Raw genomic sequence first — 21,487 nt, 5'->3', positions numbered from 1 at the left:
TAGTACCACCGCTTAAAAAAAGAAATAAACTAATAAAATTTGTGGGGCCAATTTCTGCAACCAAAAAGTAAAATGGCTTAGGTTGAGTTCAATGGAAAGAAAATACTCTTCATACGACCTCAGATGACCTGTTAAATATGTGTGTGTGTACAGATTTTAGTTTTTATTATTTTTTATTATTATTAAAATACACGTACTATGAACTAACCAACTTAAACTGAACACCTTGTACAACCGACGACTTTTTGAGACTTTTTAACTTTTTAAGGCTTCAAGGCTAAATACCTATGACCACTTTCAAAGGCGTGAAGTTTTCATGTACTCTTAGGCTACGTTTACATTAAGATGGTCTGAACAGAAGATGCAAAAGTGGCGTCGAGTCTTCACTTTTTATTCCGTGTTTAGACGAGCGTTTTCGGGAGGAAAGGAGGATCTGCTTGCATACGGTGACGCAAAAGTGTGTGGAATTCAATTGTGTATGCATGTACTTAAAGCAACAAGGGCGTCTTTGCACATACGGAAGTTTTCACGCCGCGCATTTTCATCAGCTTCTCCTTCGACAAAGTTGTCCCACCATCGACTGGTTCAATCTGTGTATTATTCGTTTAATCATTTTTCAATATACAACCAAAAATAAGAAAACTTAAAAAACAGCTGTTTTCTTCATTATTTGTCTCCGAAACCAAAATGAGAAAACGGATAACGATTTGTTTTTTCATTTATCGATTTTGTGTGAATAAACAACGATAACAGCCCTTTCCCATTTCCGTGAGTTAAACTGCGATGCACTAGACTAAAAAAGGACTAAACAGGACTGAACAGGTCTAAACCAGAACTAAACCAGAACTAAACCAGGTCTCAGTCCCAGTCTGAGTCCCAGTCTCCATCCTTGTAGTAGTCCCGGTCTAGTCCCAGTCTGGTCCCGGTTTCCCGAGCACCCGACAGTCTACACAGGCGCACGTATGGGCCGGTTCCCACACTCCTGGTTCAGTCCTGGTTTAGTCCTGGTTTAATCCTGGTTCAGTTCTGGTTTAGTCCTAGTTTAGTTCTTGTTTAGGGTTGAGACCGGGACTGAGACTAGGACTGAGACCAGTTTAGTCCTGTTTTAGAGCTGGTTCAGTCACAGAAATGGGAAATGGACGTTATCCATTTTTTCCATTATTCATTTAAACACAAAATCGAAAACTGAAAAAACAAAACATTATCTTTTTTTCATTTTGGTTTTGAAGACAAATAATGAAGAAAATAGTTGTTTTTTCATTTTCTTATTTTTGGTTTTATTTTGAAAAAACGAATGATACACGGATTTTGTTCTCCAGTCTCGTCCATATCCGTCTGACTCGCCTGCGACGAACTGATGCATCCAGAATTTGACAGAGGTGATTGCAGATCCTTCTCTGTTCACTAATAGTATCTCTGCAAATTCTGTACATTTGTTGGGCCATTTGTTTCTGTGTACTGTATGTATGTGACGTAAAAGTGTACGCGATGTGAGCAGATTTGACCAGAGTTTTGCGTCTTAGGCAGTGTAGATGGAAAAGCTTCAGCGGAGCGTATTAAACTTTTCCACTCTGGAGGGTGGTTTCAGATTTTTGCATTTTTAAGCCGAAAAACCGTCTAAACAAAAGGCACTTCCGATAAAATATTTTGTCGTTTTTACATGCAACCGTTCTCGTGTAAACAGGCCCTTAAAGGTGGAAATCTACATTATCAAAATCATTCCTGAACTACTTGTATTTTTGGAAACACACTACCTACAAGCAGAGTGAGACATGCTGTTTTAATCAACATCTTGGTATATTTAAAGATGAACAAAGTTATTCTTTTTATTTACAATACAGGAATAAAAATATTACTTACATTACAATGGTAAAAACAACAAAAAACTTAAATAATTATTTTATTTGTGTAACTACTTAAATAAAAATAATGAAAATGGTTATTCTATTCACACCACGCCGTCTGAGCAGCTACAATGCAACTTTCACATTAAGTGCTAAAAAAGTATAGTTTTTTATTTTTACAGTATGAATTCCATTTTGTGTTGATTTCATCCAGCAAAAAAACGATCATGTGGGCGATACAAAAGAAAACTATCTTCGGGTTTTGGTTTAAAGGTGCACTGCGTAACTTTTCAAGTGGAGGGTCCGTCACCTGCTTGTCTCCATGGAGATGTTATTGTTTTTATTTGTCTAGAATGTTCCACGGTAGAGATTAAAACAACTATATTCTATATTACAGGTCAGATTTTTGGACTAAATTATTGTATTTTTGATGTGTTTAAAGAGTTTGATGTGATTTTAGATGAGTTTAATGCCATACCAGGGAACATTCCAGGCAAAATAATAACATCTCCATGGAGACAAGCAGGTGGCAGACCCTCCACCAGAAAAGTTGCGCAATGCATCTTTACGGATACCAGCAAAAGAGGTGGTGACTAGCAAATATTATAATTTCAAAATTTCAAATAAAGATGTAAAAGATGCACTGTGTAACTTTTCTGAATGGTTGGCCACCTGTTTGTTTCCATGGAGATGTTAATATTTTTCCCCGGAATATTCTAAAGGATGGCATTTAAAATAACAACCTCCATGGAGACACAGGTCAGGTCAGATCTGTGGAGAATCTGTAGTTTAGAGAAATAAGAGATAGAAGATATATTTCTGTAAAGCCATACTGTGGAACATCCCAGGCAAAGCAATAACATCTCCACGGAGACAAGCTGAGGACAAACCCTCCGTCAGAAGCATTGCACAGTGCAGCTTTCATAACGTAACTAGAGCCATACCATATGACGTGTGATGAGTGTTTATGGCGGCTCCGGGCTCAGTGTGTGGAGGGGCTGAGGCTCCTTCACTCTTTAAACGACTCCATTAACAGATGCTTGGAGATAACGTGGCCTTGGCTGTGATGGTCTGACAGCGCGTGTCCCAGACAGGGCTGATGAAGCGCGTGTTACTCAAGAATTACACGGACTCCACCGGCTGCTCTAATTGACTTTATGCAGGCACAGACATGCATTTAAAGAGTAGAAAACAATACTTATAGCCTTGTGTTTGAGAAGAACAGAGTACAAGAAACATGAACTGACGAGCTTTGTGTAAAACTTCTAGAAACACCATTCTCTCCCATATATTATTAAGCTTACAAAAATAAACCTCCTCTATGATAACAATAATAATGCTATAGTTTTGCAATGCTAAGTAGTACTTAGGTAAGCTCTACTGTATTGGAAATATACAACATGAAGCTGTGGTGTCCCTTTGATGAACATGGTTCAGTTTTTGTGTGAATGGTGCTAAACCATTAACTTGTTAAGTTCATTTGTAGTTATAGTGAACCTTATGATGCAGTGCATGGGAGCTCATTACTCCATCAGGTTTTAGGACTGCTGTGAACAGGCTCTGTTCAGTCTCCACAAATATTGTGTAAAACAGCCCTCTGCTGTTCTGTAGCTGATGGAAAATCAATACAACAGTTTACACAGTATGAGCATGTATGACATGGTGCCAACGCGCTTATGGAGCCTGGTAAGCACAGTCCTGCAGTCTCATCTGAGTCGATTCACCAGGATGTGGGTCCCTCAGTGACACTGTCCTTATGTTTAAACTCACACCGCTGCATCCTGACAGAGCCCAGAACACAGAGCAATAGTCTCCACTGAAGCCAGTGTCTATGGGGCTGGAGTAAGGCAACATTTCAGCTGTCCCTGCCAAAGTCTTGAGCTGCTCACTGAGAGTGAACCGATTCTCCGTCAGCAGGTGGTGTTTTCAGAGGGCCATGCTCGTGAAGGATTATGTCACAGCTGTGAACAAGGCTTGGATGCCAGGCCTGGTGCTCTAAAGCATGTAGCTTATAGGTGAGTGGGTGGAGGTCTGGTGTGGAGGTGTGGAGTGTGCTGCTGGTGCTAGGTAGATCTGTGTGGAGCAGGGGAGCTCAGCCCTATACGATGTAACTGGTCAGGTCCAGTAGATAGGACGTCATGTCCATGATGTGGTCGATGATGCCGTCTCTCTCCTGGTCGTTGGGCATCCCTCGCTCGCTCTTCTCGCACATGTCTCCAGAGTACCCGCTCTTACACAGGCACCTGTTGGGCTCCAGACACACGCCGCCATTACGGCAGCCTGGCTCACATTTGGCTGCAAACAAACACAGAAGAAGACAGGGTTCACTTTTACTGTCACATTCTGTTACTGCTGGAGATGACACACATTACAAAAAGTAGTAGAACTGGAAGAAAAATACTTCATTAATCAAACTGCATTTTGTTGCTATACTTGTAGTAGTAGTGTATTCTCATTACTAATATCATACACACACAAATGTGTAAACTTGCTGATTGTTGCTACACTGAAGGTCTGTCTGTGGCAGTGAACTTTGTGTCCATATAAATCACTCACTGTAAATCTGTTTATGAAACTTTCATGTCATTTCTGGGATCTCTCCATCATGAACAGACAGTTATTAGTAGAAAGTAGCATATCATAGTGCGTTTGTCCCACTCACCCACTCTACAGAGGGGCCCCTCCCAGCCCGGGCTGCAGCAGCACTTGCCCGTGGGGGTGCAGTGCCCGTTCTTGCAGTGTCTGGAGCAGGCTGTCATCAAGAGCTCTGGCGGCTCCACAGTTCGATGGCACTCTTTTGGAGTGTACGGCCTGGAATCACAACAATGACAATAATGTTAACACCTGCTCCACTGTCCTTTTAAAGGGAATTCCTGGAGCCCAGTGTGAGTGTACTGTGTGACAGTGTGTGTACTGTGTTAGAGCACAGTGTGAGCACACCGTGAGAGCACACAGGGTGAGCTCACACAGTGTGATTGTACAATGTGAGTGTACACTGTGAGAGCACAGTGAGAGCACACAGTGTGAGTGTACTGTGTGAGTGTACAGTGTGAGTGTACTGTGTGAGTGTACAGTGTGAGTGTACTGTGTGAGTGTACTGTGTGAGTGTACTGTGTGAGTGTACTGTGTGAGTGTACTGTGTGAGTGTACAGTGTGAGTGTACTGTGTGAGTGTATTGTGTGAGTGTACAGTGTTAAAGCTCAATGTGAGCACACAGTGAGAGCACACAGGGCGAGCGCACACAGTGTGAGTGGGAGTTTGCAAAAGGTGACAAAGTGCAATTGTCAGTTGTTTGACATTGAGACTTTTTGTCTTTCTTGGCTCCCTCTCCCTGAGTTCACTCTATGCTTGATGAGGAAAACGGTCTTTTCATTTGATATAAACATGATTTGGAGAATGCAGACAAACACATCCCTTGACCATATGTGTGATGTCTACAGCAGAGAAGAGCGCCGTTGTGATCATTCCATAAAAGACTCACACACGCACATTGTTTCATATCAGGCAAAGTCTGGAAATAATAGTTGGTAATGAAGCTGAGATGAAGAATGTGGGTGACAAATGCACAAATAAAAATGTTGAAACATCTAAGACGTATTTATGTTTAGCTTCATTTATTGAACACTTCAATATGTCAGTCTGATTTTATTTAGTTATGATATTATAGTTGTTATACTGGTCTTTCAGATCATTGTACAATCCCTTTGACAATAATACACGGGCTCTACAGCAGTGGCTTATCTAAAAGCAACAAGCCTGTTACTTTTATTCAGAGAAAGCCAGTGGGGGTGATTCCCATGCTCCCATCAGCACCCAACACCAGACACCATCAGGCTGCTTTTGTTGTTGCAGGCTGCATGTAGTTAAGGAAAAAGTGAAAGAGGAACGCAAACAGAAAGAGAGGGAAAGAGAAAGAGTCCCAGAAACAAACAGAAAGAGAAGGAAAGAGAAAGAGTCCCAGGAGAGATAGGGGTCTGTAGCTCACACTGTTAATAGCAGGAGAGATGGGGGTCTGTAGCTAACACTGTTAATAGCAGGCAGGGGTCAGCGCGCTCCTAAACACTCTGTATGACTGCCAGGGTGGCTGTGAAAACAGCACCTGCTGGTAGCTCCACTTGACAAAGGCAGCTGGGTCAACAGCCACTGTGGGAATTTATCAACTGTTTGAGGGGTGTGAAGGAGCCTGGACGTGGGAGAAGGGCCACACTACTTTATATGAACTGGCAAAAGCAGGATACATGAACTGTTATGTAAACTCTGGAAATGAGAAGGTAATTAAAGGGCCAATATTACGGCTATTTTCTGATCTGATAATTTTGTTTCCTCATCACAAACATACCTAGAGTTGGGTTTTGTTTCATTCACATGTTTAACACACAAACTCTGCATATTTAGGTTGAGTTTATGTTCTCAAACCGAAAACACTCTAATCCACCATGGGATGTCATATGTATTTTTAAACTTCATCCACTTTCGCTAAAATCATTTGGAAGATTTCAGCCCTGAAATTTCTAATATCTACTGAACGAAAGTTAAAAGGCAGCTGTTAACCTCAAAACTACCACTTCATGACATCACAAGGTGGAAAAGAGCATTTTGAGCTTTGGAGATGTAGACAGAGTGTTACTCAAACACGTGTGAATGAAACAAAACACAACTCCAAGTACATCATTGGTGAAATAACAAGATTATAACATGGCTCAGAGCTCACAAGAGTCAATTATTATTATTATTATTATTATTATTATTATTATTATTATTATTATTATTATTATTGTTGTAGGAAAGGCTGGCTGTGCTGCTTGATTGACATTAGGTGTATGTGAGAACGCGGCTGTGGAGTGGTGTACATTGTATTCTCTGACAATGACTTAATCAAATGGCCCAGTGTGGTCTCTATTGCCGTTTTGTCATCTGACTCCATTGTTTGGGGCTTTCTTTTGTAGCTTCATTCCTTGTTTTAATTGTGCTAAAAATTTACTGTGTATTGTAGAGGCCAGAGCTATTCAGTGGACCTGGCACGCAGCTTTGTTACGAGGAGGACCATGGCAGAGGTGGAGGAAGATTTAGGAGCATTGGGAAAATAAAGAAAGGCTTTTTCTTGGGCGCGCGGGGAGCTGACAGATGTGCATGTTCACGTGCACACCCCACCCACGGCCTTTATATCTGTACACAACCACCATGAATATATTCAGCACGCAGACACCACTGCTGTACATCTGTGATTTGTGACTTCCATCCATCGCTAATGCTCTTCATAAAGGAGCTCCCAGGATCCCATTCACACTTTACTGAGTCTCTTTAAGCTCCAGCTCACTGTAACTGAATAGTGCAGGCTGCAGCTGACAAACCCAAATGTGTGACGGGCCATTCAGGAGGCTTCAGTTCAATTTGTAAAAGTAAGGTCAGAAAGGCAAGTGAAAGAGTGAGTGATGCACAGTTTCCAACAAACTGGTGAGAATCTAAGTATTTATTTGTATTTTATATTTGTATTTTATATTTATATGTTACTAAGCCACTGTTTAGCCAGGTAAAGCTCATTCTGAGCTGCCATTGTGCAGAGAGACGAATTCTCACGATATTTGTCACAAACTCACAGAATCCATCTTGTCCGGCTCCAGCTGTTGCGATTGGGCCCAACCCACCAATGGTTCGGAGACTGGACCAATCACAGGGCAGCACTGTGCCCAAACAAACCAAAACAAACACAGTGATGCTGATGGACGTTCTCCAGCCTATTTAAGCCTGTGCTTTTGTCTCAACTGCATCTAACAAAGTTTGACTTGTCGGCTTGTTCAGCTGTTGTGATGCTTCTCTAAGGGAACAACGGAATCAAAACAAAAGGTTCTTCTCAAGGCATTTATCCGACTGTTTTACAAGAGAACATAATGTTTTTAATATTTTAAGCAGCAGAAAAGAAACATCTTGGTATAACACCAAGTTCATATGAGAAAGAGGCTGTCAAAGTGGAGATCCTTGACTGTGCAGCACAGTGTTCTCCAGTGCACAGAGGCTTTAACAAGTCTGTGGTAGATCAGAGCACAAGAGCACAGAATAAATGTCACGTAGACGCTGTGTTTGAATACTACCTTTAATAAATGTGTCTGTGCATAAATCAGCTGAGACACTCACAGTTGAGACAGTCAGAGTTTGGACTCTCACAGTTTGGACACTCAGTCACACACAGAGAGGGGAGGACTGAGAGGACAGAGAGGGGAGGACTGGTCAAACCCTGAGCATCCTCTGGTCATCATGTGTGATTTATGACTGGAAACATTTCCCTTCAGTGCCTCAGTACAAACAGGCCCTGTCTTGCTCTCTCTCATAGACACACACACATGCAGCATGTTACAAAATGCATGGTGGCCTATTTATTATTGGAGGGGTACTCCAACTGACAAACAAATACCTAGAAATGAAGTCATCTGGCCAGGACATGTTTACACAAACACTGCTGGGATTTTATAGCCAAAGTTTCCCTGTACGCCTTTACTACACTGCTGAACAATTCCTCGTTCCTTCTCTGTTCCCAAACACACAGTTGATCAAAACACAATGCTATAGCCGACCACAAAACCACCATATTCTTAAACAAAGCTCTTTCTAAGAGGCCTGAAGATCCAGATGTACGAGAGTGAAGCAGAAGGACCACCAGACGTGAAGAGGTCAGACACACGTTAGCCTCTTAGCAGTGCTGTCCTTCACTCTGCCTCTCTCTGAAACAGGATCCTAATAATGAAGCAGGAGTGGATTAGGAGTCAGCCTCCAGCTCCACGGACTCCAAACAGACTAAACAAGTCAGTCAAGTTAGTCCAGTCGATGATGGAAAGACAAGTGTGTCCAGCAACCAGCCCACATAACATAAATACACTTGGGGCCACCAGTGCCATTAGATATCCCACTGTTGTCTTTAATTGTGCTCATTCCTGGGTGGCGCTGCCGTCACCCAGATACAATCCTTTACTCCTGCCGTTGGTCAAGCTCACTGCAGATCCCAAATATGTATTATTATTATTAGTATTATAAAGATAGCAATAAAGTGGAAGTGAAGAAGTGTGATGTATGTTGATGGATTTTAAAGACAACTACAATTTGAGCAAGATTTTCACTGGGACGATCCAACCAAAAGGCCTCAATTTAAAGATGAGCTGCGTAACTTTTCTGGTAGAGGGTTCAACACCTGCTTGCGTCCGTGGCGATGTCATTATTTGTCTGCAATGTTCCACAGTAATGTTCCACATACTGTGTCTATCTTGCATTTATTCAATTACGAGAGTATTTCGACAAACATGAGTTCTTACTGAAAACGGGCTTGCCTCTCCACAGATCTGACCTTTAATTTGTCCCGGTGACGTGAGGGTTTGTTTCCAGGGAGGCTGATACGTTTAATGCTCTACTGTGGAACATTCCCGACAAAGCAAAACATCTTACCCTCAATATAGTACGCAAAATAGAACAATAATTTTAGGGGGTCAGTTTTTTATCGTGGTACGTTTTCTCTTTTTCTAGTCGGGAAGTTATTGTTATTATTCTGTACGATGGTAAGATTTGAGCTCTAGAAAGTTCTATGACTCGTTATTAGGGATGAGACGAGATACAATTTCCGCAAGACGAGACGAGATACGAGATTGGGTCCATGAGAACGAGACAAGACGAGATTTTTACATTTCTAATATTTATAATTTCGTGATTCAGTTTCCAGTTTTGGTTTCACAATTTCTTTCTATATTTGATTTCATATTTTGGTTTCTACTCTAGTGCTGCTTTTTGGAACTGTAAGAGATGTAACTCACCAACACATAATCCTTTTTTGTCTTATCTTGGGAAAAAATCTCACGAGATAATTTTTTTTCTCTTGCGATTATGTCTCACAAGATCTTGTCCTCTCCTTACTCATTATAGAGACAAACTAACTACTAAAACCTGTTTCAATATGTATTTTAGTATAGTTAGTGTCAAAAATTTGTTTCAGTACTATCCTTGATCGTCTACATTTCCTTCAGCAATACTTCAAAATGGGTTAACGTGACAGGCCTTACGAAAACACTGCTTTTTATGTTAAAAATAATGAGACAATTGGCAGTTTTCAGTCCTGGTTTAGACCTGGTTTGGACCAATTTTAGATCTGATTTAGTCCTGTTTTTTAGACCTGGTTTAGACTTGGTTTGGCCTGGTTTAGATCTGATTAAGTCCTGGTTTAGACCTGGTTTAGACCTGGTTTAGTCCTGTTTTAGACCTGGTTTAGACCTAATTTAGTCCTGTTTTAGACCTGTTTTAGACCTGGTTTAGACCTGGTTTAGTCCTGATTTAGTCCTGTTTTAGACCTGGTTTAGTCCTGATTTAGTCCTGTTTTAGACCTGGTTTAGACCTGGTTTAGACCTGGTTTAGTCCTGGTTTAGTCCTAATTTAGTCCTGTTTTAGACCTATTTTAGACCTGGTTTAGACCTGATTTAGAACTGATTTTGTCCTGTTTTAGACCTGGTTTTCAGTTTCTAGAATATGGTGATACTTTCAGACTTTCAGATGGAGGCAAGAGACAGTTTTTCCTGGGGATAGGACAAGATCTCGTGAGACAAAATCACTACAAGCTCGTGCACACATGAGGAAAATGATCTCGTGAGATTTTTCTCCATGTGTTTACGTTTGGAATGTATGAAACGGGGATAAACACAGGTGAGATTTTTTTGCGAGGTCGTTCACATTTCTAGTTAAATGACTTAAACTTGTACGTAATCTCCAGTGTGAACTTTAAACGCCCTTAAAAGTGTCCCGCATGATCACTGGAGGACACGACGACGATGTCAGACGCTGCGTAAAGTTACTGTCTTACCGGAGCCAAAACATGTATATCTTATTTGTGTTAAGGAGGAGATTGAGAAGGAGAAGGACGAGGTTTTTGGCCATGGCGTTTTGTGGCAGCGATGTCTGTAAAAAGGAACGTGTGGGTGCAGAGTCGCAGCCAAGAGTGGTGGGATTGATCTGTGCTTCGCTTCGCTTTTTCATATGACAAGAAGAACGTTTTTGTACATTTGTGAGCTCCTACTTGTACAACTCTCGCTTGTTGATGACGTGTAGGTGGGATGAAGGCGACCTGGCCGTTCAGACTGAAGTCGCGTGTCAAAAAATCGGATACGTATCGGTTTCAGGAGCACATATCCAAGTGTCCTGGGTCACATTTGAAAAAATCGGATCTGTGTCGTTCAGACTGTCATTAAAAGATCAGATACAGGTCGCATTGGGTCAAAAAAATCTAATTTGGCTGCAGTCTGAACGTAGCCTTACAGTTCCAAAAAGCGTACGGAAAACAAAAATATAAAATCAAATAAATAAAAAATGTATATATGACGAATTATGTTAAAATCTCATCTTGTGGACTCAATCTCGTCTTTTTTTTTTTTTCTATTAATGACACTTTGCCGTGAAATATTGAAAAGGTAAATTCCCAAATACGGAACCTGTTCATTTCTATCACTGACTAGACCCAAGACCGTGCTCCATTACAACACAAATCTGCAGCTGAACAATATTAATTTTACCTACGAAATAAAATTGAACGTAATGATGTCATCTGAAATCCTGCAATTGGATACTTATGAGTGGCTTAACATAAAAAGCAGAGTTTTAAACACAAAGATTACACAGAAGCATGTGTGCCCAGCTTCTCCCTGTGCGTAAAATAAACTGATGGTTTGTGTAGAAGTGCCTAAATTATTTTCATATGTACTCGGCTTTTGCAAACAGTTTACAGATCCATCACAACCAGGGTGATTTCTATTAGCCTTTGCATGATAAACTTGAGCAGACACATGAATTATGAAGAGAACTCACGTACAAGTTTTCCACAGTTCAACAACAGCGGGTGTAAGATCCTCTGCAGTGTGACGCAGGCTTTAAAGGTCCTATATTACACAAAATAGACTCTCGTGAGCTTTAAGACGTGTTAGAATGTTGTTACCGACTCAAAAACACCTAGAATTGTGTTTTGTTTCATTCACACGTTTGAGTAATCCTTTATTATTAGTCTGTCTGCATCTCCAAAGCCTAAAATGCTCTGTTCTACCTTGTGATGTCATGAAGTGGTTGTTAACAGGTACATGAAATGATCCAAATGATTCTAGTGAAGGTGTATGGAGCTCAGTTTGTCCACTGATCTAAAGGTTGGCGGTTCGAATCCCGTTCTCAAACAATAGTCAGATCCACTAACTCAGTGGTCCCCAACTTTTTTGCACCACGGACCGGTTTTATATTCAACTATATTTTGCGGTGTGTGGACCGCGGGAAAAAGACGGCGTATGGATGGGAAGTTCACGCAGCATGGTTAAGTCCTAGTTAAATCCTGTTTTAGTCCCGCTTTAGTCTTGTTTTAGACCTGTTTTGGACCTGTTTTAGTCCTGTTGTAGTCCTTTTTAGACCTGGTTTAGACCTGATTTAGTCCAGTTTTAGACCTGTGTTTAGACCTGTTTTAGTCCTGTTTAAGACCTGTTTTACACCTGGTTTAGTCTTGTTTTAGACCTGGTTTAGACCTGATTTACTCCTGTTTTAGATCTGGTTTAGTCCTGTTTTAGATCTGGTTTAGTCCTGGTTTAGTCGTAGTTTAGTTCTCGTTTAGACCTGGTTTAGACCAGTTTAGACCTGGTTTAAACCTGGTTTAGTCCTGGTTTAGACCTGGTTTAGACCTGGTTTAGTCCTGGTTTAGACCTGGTGTAGACCTACTTTAGTCCTCTTTTAGACCTGATTTAGACCTGGTTAAAACCTGATTTAGACCTAGTTTAGACCTGATTTAGTCCTGGTTTAGACCTGGTTTAGTCCTGATTTAGACCTGTTTTAGACCTGTTTTAGACCTAGATTAGACCTGGCTTAGTCGTGGTTTAGACCTGGTTTAGGCCTGATTATTGGTCCGCGGCCCGAGGTTTGGGACCCCTGCTCTAACCCACAGGTTGGCGGTGTGATTCCAGCTCCCACCGATGAATGCTGTCGTTGTGTCCTCGGGCAAGACACTTAATCCACCTCGCCCCCAGTCTCTGCGTACACTAGTGTATGAATGTGTGTAAGAATGCATGTGAATGTGTGAGCGGTTCCTTGTTGTAAAGCGCTTCGAGTGTCTTGAAGGTGGAAAAGCCATTCACCCTTTAAGAACACAGAGATGCACTTCCTGTATCACCACATGACATCACAAGGTGGAACTGCGTGTTTTCTGTTTGAGAGAAAAACTCAGCCTAAATATGCAGGGTTTGTGTGTTAAACGTGCGTGAACGAAACACACAAACAAAACACAACTCCAGGTCTGTTTGTGACGAGGAAACGGCATCATAACATAGGCGAGAAAATAACGTCATATGGGCCCTTTAAAAATGGCTCTAACGTGGCATCGGTGTTGTGGGTCTCGTCACTGTCTGTGGCATGTGTTCAAGTGACGACTTGTTTTGAGTTGCGCTTTCGCATCGAGGCAGAGTGCAGGGAATGTGTGCGCACAGATGGGCTCCGCGTCAAAGAGGAGATTCATGCTTTCAGTAGTAGCGTCAAAGACTAACCTGTTCTGTCAGCTCGCCCCATTTCCATACAAGTTAACGAGGCAGTTTTCATTTGAGAGAAGCTGCCCCATTAAAGCTTTTCGCTGCTTGTTTCTATGGATACGAAGGTTCCACAGTGTGACATTAAACAGCTCTACCTTACATTTATTAAACTACAAGTGATTTTATAGCACAAAAATACCTAGAAAAACAAGCATTCTGAGTGTGATCTGACCTGTAACTTGGTTTAGTTTGGTCTCCATGGCGATAGAAAGGTTTAATACCATACTGTGAAACATTCCAGACAAAGCAATAACTTCTCTACGGAGAAAAGCATTTGACGGAACCTCCACCAGAAAAATTACACAGTGCACCACTTAGAGCATACATGTCAAACTCAGGCCCGGGGACCAAATTTGGCCCGCGATATAATTATATTTGGCCTGCGAGATCGTATCAAATATATATTAGAGCTGCCCGCCGCCTACAGAGACATTATTTATTTAATATGTTGTTATTATTGTATATTATATTTGTTCTGAATTCAATGTTTAAGCAAAACTATTATTAAACATTAGTAGTAGCTGTAGTAATAGTAGTAGTAGTAGTAGTAGTAGTAGTAGTAGTAGTAGTAGTAGTAGTAGTAGTAGTAGTAGTAGTAGTAGTAGTAGTAGTAGTAGTAGTAGTAGTAGTAGTAGTAGTAGTAGTAGTAGTAGTAGTAGTAGTAGTAGTAGTAGTAGTAGTAGTAGTAGTAGTAGTAGTAGTAGTAGTAGTAGTAGTAGTAGTAGTAGTAGTAGTAGTAGTAGTAGTAGTAGTAGTAGTAGTAGTAGTAGTAGTAGTAGTAGTAGTAGTAGTAGTAGTAGTAGTAGTAGTAGTAGTAGTAGTAGTAGTAGTAGTAGTAGTAGTAGTAGTAGTAGTAGTAGTAGTAGTAGTAGTAGTAGTAGTAGTAGGAGTTTATTTGGACAATTTGCAGCACCACAAAACAAAACACATACATTTTTAATAAGAAAAGGTTTCACATTACATATCTCGAAAGAAGAGAAAACATGCAAATGTTGTTGAAATTTTTCAAATTTTTCAATAAATATTTAGTTTGGCCCCAACATAGTCCCAGTTTTTAATTTTGGCCTCTGTGAATTTGAGTTTGACAGGCGTAAAGTGTTCTACATATACAGTGGAATGATCAGTGGTTACTATGGCAACACAAAGTACACATCAGCAAACACTGTTAAAAATATTCGAGCAAAAACACAAAATGGATTTAAACTAAAGATGTTCAGGAGCCTGTGATCAATACGAGCGTTCATGGTTTTGTTTAGAGTTTGATTTTCAACAAAAAGGTGTGAGTTGTGTAATTTTATTTGAGAGGGATTTGTTTAACAGCACAAATCAGCTCTCCTGTAGTAGTTCCAGCCAAGTCAGAACTTCAGACAGAGCATGCCTACGGTTAGCGTCACACCCCCGGGGAATGTTGACGACATCGGCCGCAAAGCATCAATTACGGGCAGAGAGTAGTGGTTTGTTTTGAATGTGAGGCAGCCGAGAAGCAGTGTGTGGGCTTTACCTTTTGGGATCCACCAGTTTGTAGAGTTTGCCGCTGTGTAGCTGTGCCATGCTTTTACTGCTCGCTAAAATGTACACCTCACCTGTAAAAAAACAAAAAACAAAACATACACATAAGAATATTTAATTTAAAAAAGTATTTGAAGGTCTTACATTACACAAAAAGGATTCTTGTGAGCTTGAAGTCATGTCATCAAGCACATACCTGAAATTGTGTTTCATTTGTTTCATTCACATGTTTGAGTAATCTTTTATTATTAGTCTGTCTACATCTCCAAAGCTCAAAATGCTCTGTTCCACCTTGTGATGTCATGCAGCGATAGTTTTCACGTTAACAGCTCCTTTTACCTCAGACCTGCGCCTTGTACCTCACTTTGTCATTGCTTAGTCATAACATAAACTCTAACCCATTGTTTCCCAAAGACTGAATTGCGACCCTCAGGTGGGTCACGAGAGATTTTTTTTTTGGGGTCGCTTTGTTACAATCTGCATGTAAACCTGCAATATACAGTTGTGATACATGTTGAAATGTTAAGACATGTTTTGTATAATTTCTTATCTTTTCATATTTGTTTAAAAAAAAAAACCCAAATCAATCTAAAAAGTCCTTCGTCTACATATATAAAGGCCCACACATCACTCTTAGAAGGTAGAAAGCTCTGAAAAGTTGATTTTGCATGAGATGGGTACGGAACCCGAGAGGGGTCACAACAAACGCAAACGCCGCAACAAATACAAATGCGACAACACAACAAAAAGCCACAACACACCAAAAAAAGCCACAACGGAAATGACCGCGGGACTCTATTTTAATGCAAACGCCGCAACAAATACAAACGCCACAACACAAACGCAAATGCCGCAACACATTAAAGAGCCACAACGGAAGTGATCGCGGGACCGATCAAGCGGCAAGTGAAGAAGAAGAACTACAACGTGAAAAGTAAAGGAATGGAGAAGTTGGAGATGTAAGTAAAAGTAATTTATTGTTTTATTATTATTCATTTCACGTTGTAGTTTTTCTTCTTCACTTGCCGCTTGATCGGTCCGTCGGAAAATAGAGTCCCGCGGTCACTTCCGTTGTGGCTTTTTGATGTGTTGTGGCTTTTTAATGTGTTGCGGCATTTCCATTTGTGTTGTGGCGTTTGCATTAAAATAGAGTCCTGCGGTCATTTCTGGCTTTTTTTTTTGGGTGTGTTGCGGCTTTTTTTGGTGTGTTGTGGCTTTTTTTGGTGCATTGTGGCTTTTTGTTGTGTTGTCGCATTTGTATTTGTTGCGGCGTTTGCGTTTGTTGTGACCCCTCTCGGCTTCCGTAGATGAGAAGAACTCTAAATACGCAGGGTTTGACACAACTCCAGGTATGTTTTTGATGAGGAAACAACATTATAACAAATAATAATAATACACTGGACTTATATAGCACTTATTGGACACTCGCTTTACAAACGAATAGGAAAATAAGGTAATATGGGTGGTATAATACATGTACGTCTCAGGGCGAAATGGGGTAAAATGACGACAGATGGGAGACAATAGGAGAAGACAGACACACAATGACATGAGAACAATCAATAGAGTCAAAGCTTCTGCAATCCTGCACCTGCCAAAGGTTTAATGAGACAATTGGATACTTATGACTGGGAACCAAGCAGATAATTTAATGAGGAACAAGCCCCCAAGTAAATTCCATAAGGGGACAAATTGCAAGCATGTGTCTGAGGGGGCCCATACCCATCCAACTATTTTTTTTTATTTTTTTTTACCATTGACAAACGTTGATTAAATCCAGGAAAATCTAAAGAGTCTATATTACATTATTTTCTGATCTATGTTTTAATGTTTCAGATTGTCAGAATCAATCCGTGTGTCATTTGTTCATTCGTTTTTCAAAATAAAAACAATAAGAAAACGGAAAAACAACTTTTTTTTCTTCATTATTTGTCTCCAAAACCAAAATGAAAACTGTGATGCCGGACTTTTACAAAGCATACGGACTGAACCAGGACTGAACCAGGACTGAACCAGGACTGAACCGGGACTGAACCGGGACTGAATCGGGACTGGACCAGGACTGAGTGTCAGGACCGGCCCGGAGGTGCACCCACATAGACTGTCGGGTGATCAGGACTGAAACCGGGACCAGACCAGAACCAGACCAGGACTGAGACAGGGACCGAGACCGGGAACAGACTGGGACCAGGACCTGGACTGAGACTGAAACTGAGACCGGGACCAGACCTGGACAGAGACAGGGACAGAGACTGGGACCGAGAACGGGACTGGGACCGAGATGAGACCGTGACCAAGACCAGGACCAAGACCAGGACCAGACCAGGACTGAGACCGGGACCGATACTGGGACAGAGAATGGGACCGGGACCGAGACCGAGACCAGGACCAGACCAAGACTGACACCGGGACCAGACTGGCACCAGACCAGGACTGAGACCGGTACCACATCGGAACTGAGACTGGGACCAGACGGGGAGTGAGACCTGGACCAGACCGGGACCAGATCGGGACTGAGACCGGAACCAGACAGAGACCAGTTTAGTCCTGGTTCAGTCCAGCATCGCAGTTTAAGTCACGGAAACAGGAAACGGCTGTTATCCGTTTTTTTCCATTATTCACTTAAAGACAAAATTGAAAACTGAAAAAACTAATGATTATCGGTTTTTCATTTTGGCTTTGGAGACAAATAATGAAGAAAAATGTTGTTTTTCCGTTTTGGTTTTATTTTGAAAAACAAATGAACGAATGATACATGGATTAGAAACAGACTTGGAGTTGTGTTTTGTTTCATTCACACGTTTAACACACAAAACCTGCATATTTAGGTTCTTCTCTCTAACAGAAAACACTCCGTTCCACCTTGTGATGTCATGTGGCAATACAGGAAGTGCTCCACTGTGTTTTTAAACTTCCTACACCTTCACTAGAATCATTTGGATCATTTCAGCCCTGGAATAGTCAATTTCTGCTAAACAAAAGGTCAAAAGTAGCTGTCAACTTCAAAACTTCATGACATCACAAGGTAGAACTGAGGATTTTGAGCTTTGGAGATGTAGACAAATAATAATGGATTACTAAAACATGTTTGAATGAAACAAAACACAACTCCAGAGTAAAATTTGCGTAATATAGGTCCTTTAAATTTCTAGTTATGTAACAGGAACTGGCGAGGAATCTCATCACACATTTCTGCGAGCATTTGTCAGTGATCTACAACATGTTTTTGCTTAACAAGAAACAGTACGTTTGATAGTTAATATTTTTGTAAATGTCTGGTGTATTTCCAGGAAGTTAAGCAGTTCTGTGTTTCATTAGGCTGCTTACCTCGGCTGACACAACCTTATCAAAATGTGATGAATTTGCACAACTTTCTCACAAGGAACTAGTGCAGGAAACGTGTGGTCCTCTGTCTTGTATTTATTTATTCATTTTCAAGTTATAACAATTTTAACTTTATGCATTCTAACACATTTATGATCTGCTCTCTTTTGTAGTCTTAAAGGTGAACTACCGTATTTTTCAGACTATAATGCGCACTGGATTATAAGGCGTAATATCAATAATGTTGAATTTTCTCATCTGTTTTCATACATAAGGCGCACCGGATTATAAGGAGCATTAAGCGAAACAAACAGACGACACTTGAGACTGATCCTTAGTCCAGGCGTCCATGATCCATTAGCAGATCGTGGCGTAATTCGCCCGGCGTTGTCTCCCTGTCTTGGTGTTTTTTGAATGTGAATGTGGGTGGATAATTCAAGTTTAATTTTTTTAAAATTTCCTACGGACTCAAATATACATTGAGTAATAATGTGTTTAATGCAACTTTGCACACATTTGTTTACATTTTACACAAACAAAATTTAAAACCGCATGTCTAATTTGCATAAACAATAAGCTCTGAAAAAACAGATCAATCCTTGTGGCTGATGTGGTCAGCTTCTACTGGACTAAAGGACACGACTCAGTGGAATGTTTGTTCTCCGCAAGGTTCCTGACTACAGTAGTGGTAATGCTCCGACAATCCAACAAGCAGTGCGGCTTCGTAGTTTACCAAAGTCGTACTAAAACATTTTGACAGATCTTTAACACTTAGTGGCCCTGTGACCCTTTCTTTATTTTAATGGTGTAATGTGCTTTGTTGACCTATTTGTATGATGTTTATTGTTTTTTATCCTGTTTTAATGTTGTACAGCACTTTGGTCGGCTTTGGTTGTTGGAAAGCGCTACAGAAATAAAGTTTGATTGATTGATTTGATTTTTGAACACTGTGTACCACATAAAAGGTCAGTAAGCACAACCATAATTAATACATAAGGTGCACCGGATTATAAGGCGCATACTGTACATTTTTTAGTAAATTAAAGGATCTTAAGTGCGCCTTATAGTCCGAAAAATGCAATATGTAACTTTTTGGTTGAGGGTCCATCACCTGCTGTTTCTGTCATATGTCACTGCTCTGCCTGGAATGTTCCACAGTATCTATATTACATTTATTCAATTACAGGTGGTTTTATAGCTCAAAAATACCTAAAAAAAACAACATTCAGACTGTGAGCGGGGTCGCCTCTCCACAGATCTGACCTGTAACTTGGTCTGGTTTGGTCTCCATGAAGATAAAAACAGTTTAATACCACACTGTGAAACATGTCCATGGAGAAAAGCAGTTGACGGACCTTCCACCAGAAAAAAATTCATGTGTATAAAATGTGCTATTTAAATAAAGTGGATTGAAAATATGTATAGAAAAGATTTACGAGAGGCTTTTCAGGAGCAGTTGTTCTAAATCCATCCTTTTACGACGGACCTTTAAAAGTGGGGGTTGCAGTTCTTTTGTTCGCGATAAAAGAAACACAAAACCGAGCTTGTACTAACCCAGCTCATCTTCTCCAAAGCCCAGGATGTTGCCGTTCAGCGTCGTACCACACGAGGCAGTCGAGCCCAGACACAGAGGTTTTTCCTGCCACTCTTCTCCATTTGCCAAGGAAGACTTCTGCAGAATCCTCAAGTTACTAAAAAGAAACAGCGAACATTAATGTACAGCAGAACAGGTACAAAAGCGAAATTTCTATAAAGTGAACCCTCCATAAATGAATCTATAGTCCTTGGTCTAACTATTCTGATTATGGTTCTGCCAAAACTGAATGAAGTGAATATTAAAGGTGCATTATGTAACTTGGTGGTGAGTCCATCAATTGCATCTATAGACCGTATTTTTCAGACTATAAGTCGCACTTTTTATCATGGTTTGGGTGTTTCCTGCGACTTATACTCCGGTGCAACTTACATATTAAAATTTTCACATTGACAGACACGAGAGGCTCTAGTCTTGTGTGTGAGTATCTGCTGCTCCTGTTCCTCCTGTACCACTGTCACTTCACTCTACTGCGCATGTCTCCTGCAGAAAGAGCCTCTGTCCTGTCTGTATCATGTCAGTTACTTCTGTACCACTGAAAATTTTATATTTAAGTGAAACCATCCTGTCGGGATTCAGAAAGGCCGGAATAATTCTAACTGGAACTGATGCTGAGTCTGACGACAGCGACGCAGAAGAGGAAGCGGCGCTCTGTTTACCTCCGGAGGATGCGGAGTTACTCAGAAGTGACACCGAGGATGAAGAATTGAATGGATTTTGTGATTTGGAGTAAGATGGAGAGTTTGGTAAACTTGAGGAGAAAAATTCAGTTTGTTTCTGGACAAAAGTTAGTTTGGTTGAAGATGACAAACTGAATTTTTCTCCTCATGGATTCTACCTGGACGACTGAGGGATTCTTCGCACAGTTTGGTAAACTTGTTCTGTTCTGTTGTTTATGTTGTAGTTATCTGAAGAACTGTTCACATGTGACGTTAACAGTCTGTTGTTTTCTGTTCTATTGTTATTACTAGAACTTGTCTTTCAAGATGAAATGTTGGTTCCTGGTCTGATTTTATAAAACGAATTTTCCCCCAAAAGTGCGTCTTATAGTCCGGTGTGACTTATACATGTTTTTTTCTTCTTCATTACACATTTTTGGCCGGTGTTACTTACTATCTGGAGCGATTTATAGTCCGAAAAACATGGTACATCTATTTTTCACACCATGACTCTTACTTAGCCTCGTCCTGGACTGCAAATGATCATTATACTTACTACAATATTAGTTTTATTTACTGCCCTTCTGTCCAAGATGTTTGTGAGTAACAATTTAATAAAAGAAAAGTGTATATTTTCATGCAAAATATTCAAATACAAATTTTCTTTTTTTGTGTTTGGACTTGGACTGTAAAAAAAAGTAGCCTAAGGGAGTGTGACGTCACCCATAGCGTTCGGCTCCAGTCAAATGAAGCTCACCGAGGCCCAAATTTGGAGCCAAATTCTGTATTTATGGACAAAATAGCGAAATAAAAACACCAGGATCTCGTAGAGCGGGTTAATATCAACATTTTAAGACCAAAATGAGGAGTCTGACAACTGCAGTTACGGACAGAGGGGCGATGATTTTCCGTTGAATGTCCGTTTATAAATACAGTTTATGATTAGTATTTACTGCAGTACTGTACAAGCTCTCAGTGGGTACC

At 40.6% G+C, this 21,487-nt stretch overlaps 1 protein-coding gene across 1 annotated transcript in view; it reads right to left on the bottom strand.

Annotated features, from left to right (window-relative positions):
* Nucleotides 1-1,960: 1,960 nt before the first annotated feature.
* Nucleotides 1,961-21,487, bottom strand: part of hhip (hedgehog interacting protein) — a 62,878-nt gene continuing 43,351 nt past the window's right edge. The window contains exons 10-13 of the mRNA XM_020920432.2: nucleotides 19,805-19,941; nucleotides 14,919-15,000; nucleotides 4,507-4,655; nucleotides 1,961-4,139 (exon numbers count right to left, since the gene is read on the bottom strand). Coding sequence (XP_020776091.1) covers nucleotides 3,943-4,139; nucleotides 4,507-4,655; nucleotides 14,919-15,000; nucleotides 19,805-19,941 — 565 coding nt within the window. The 3' untranslated portion in view covers nucleotides 1,961-3,942. The remainder of the gene's footprint in view (nucleotides 4,140-4,506; nucleotides 4,656-14,918; nucleotides 15,001-19,804; nucleotides 19,942-21,487) is intronic.

The sequence above is a fragment of the Boleophthalmus pectinirostris genome, unplaced genomic scaffold (genome assembly GCF_026225935.1).
Source record: "Boleophthalmus pectinirostris isolate CB_2022bp ecotype Guang Dong unplaced genomic scaffold, ASM2622593v1 HiC_scaffold_22, whole genome shotgun sequence".
Lineage (NCBI taxonomy): Eukaryota > Metazoa > Chordata > Actinopteri > Gobiiformes > Gobiidae > Boleophthalmus > Boleophthalmus pectinirostris.
The sequence above is the reverse complement of the archived record's forward strand: the minus strand, read 5'-3'. Positions and strand labels throughout refer to the sequence as shown.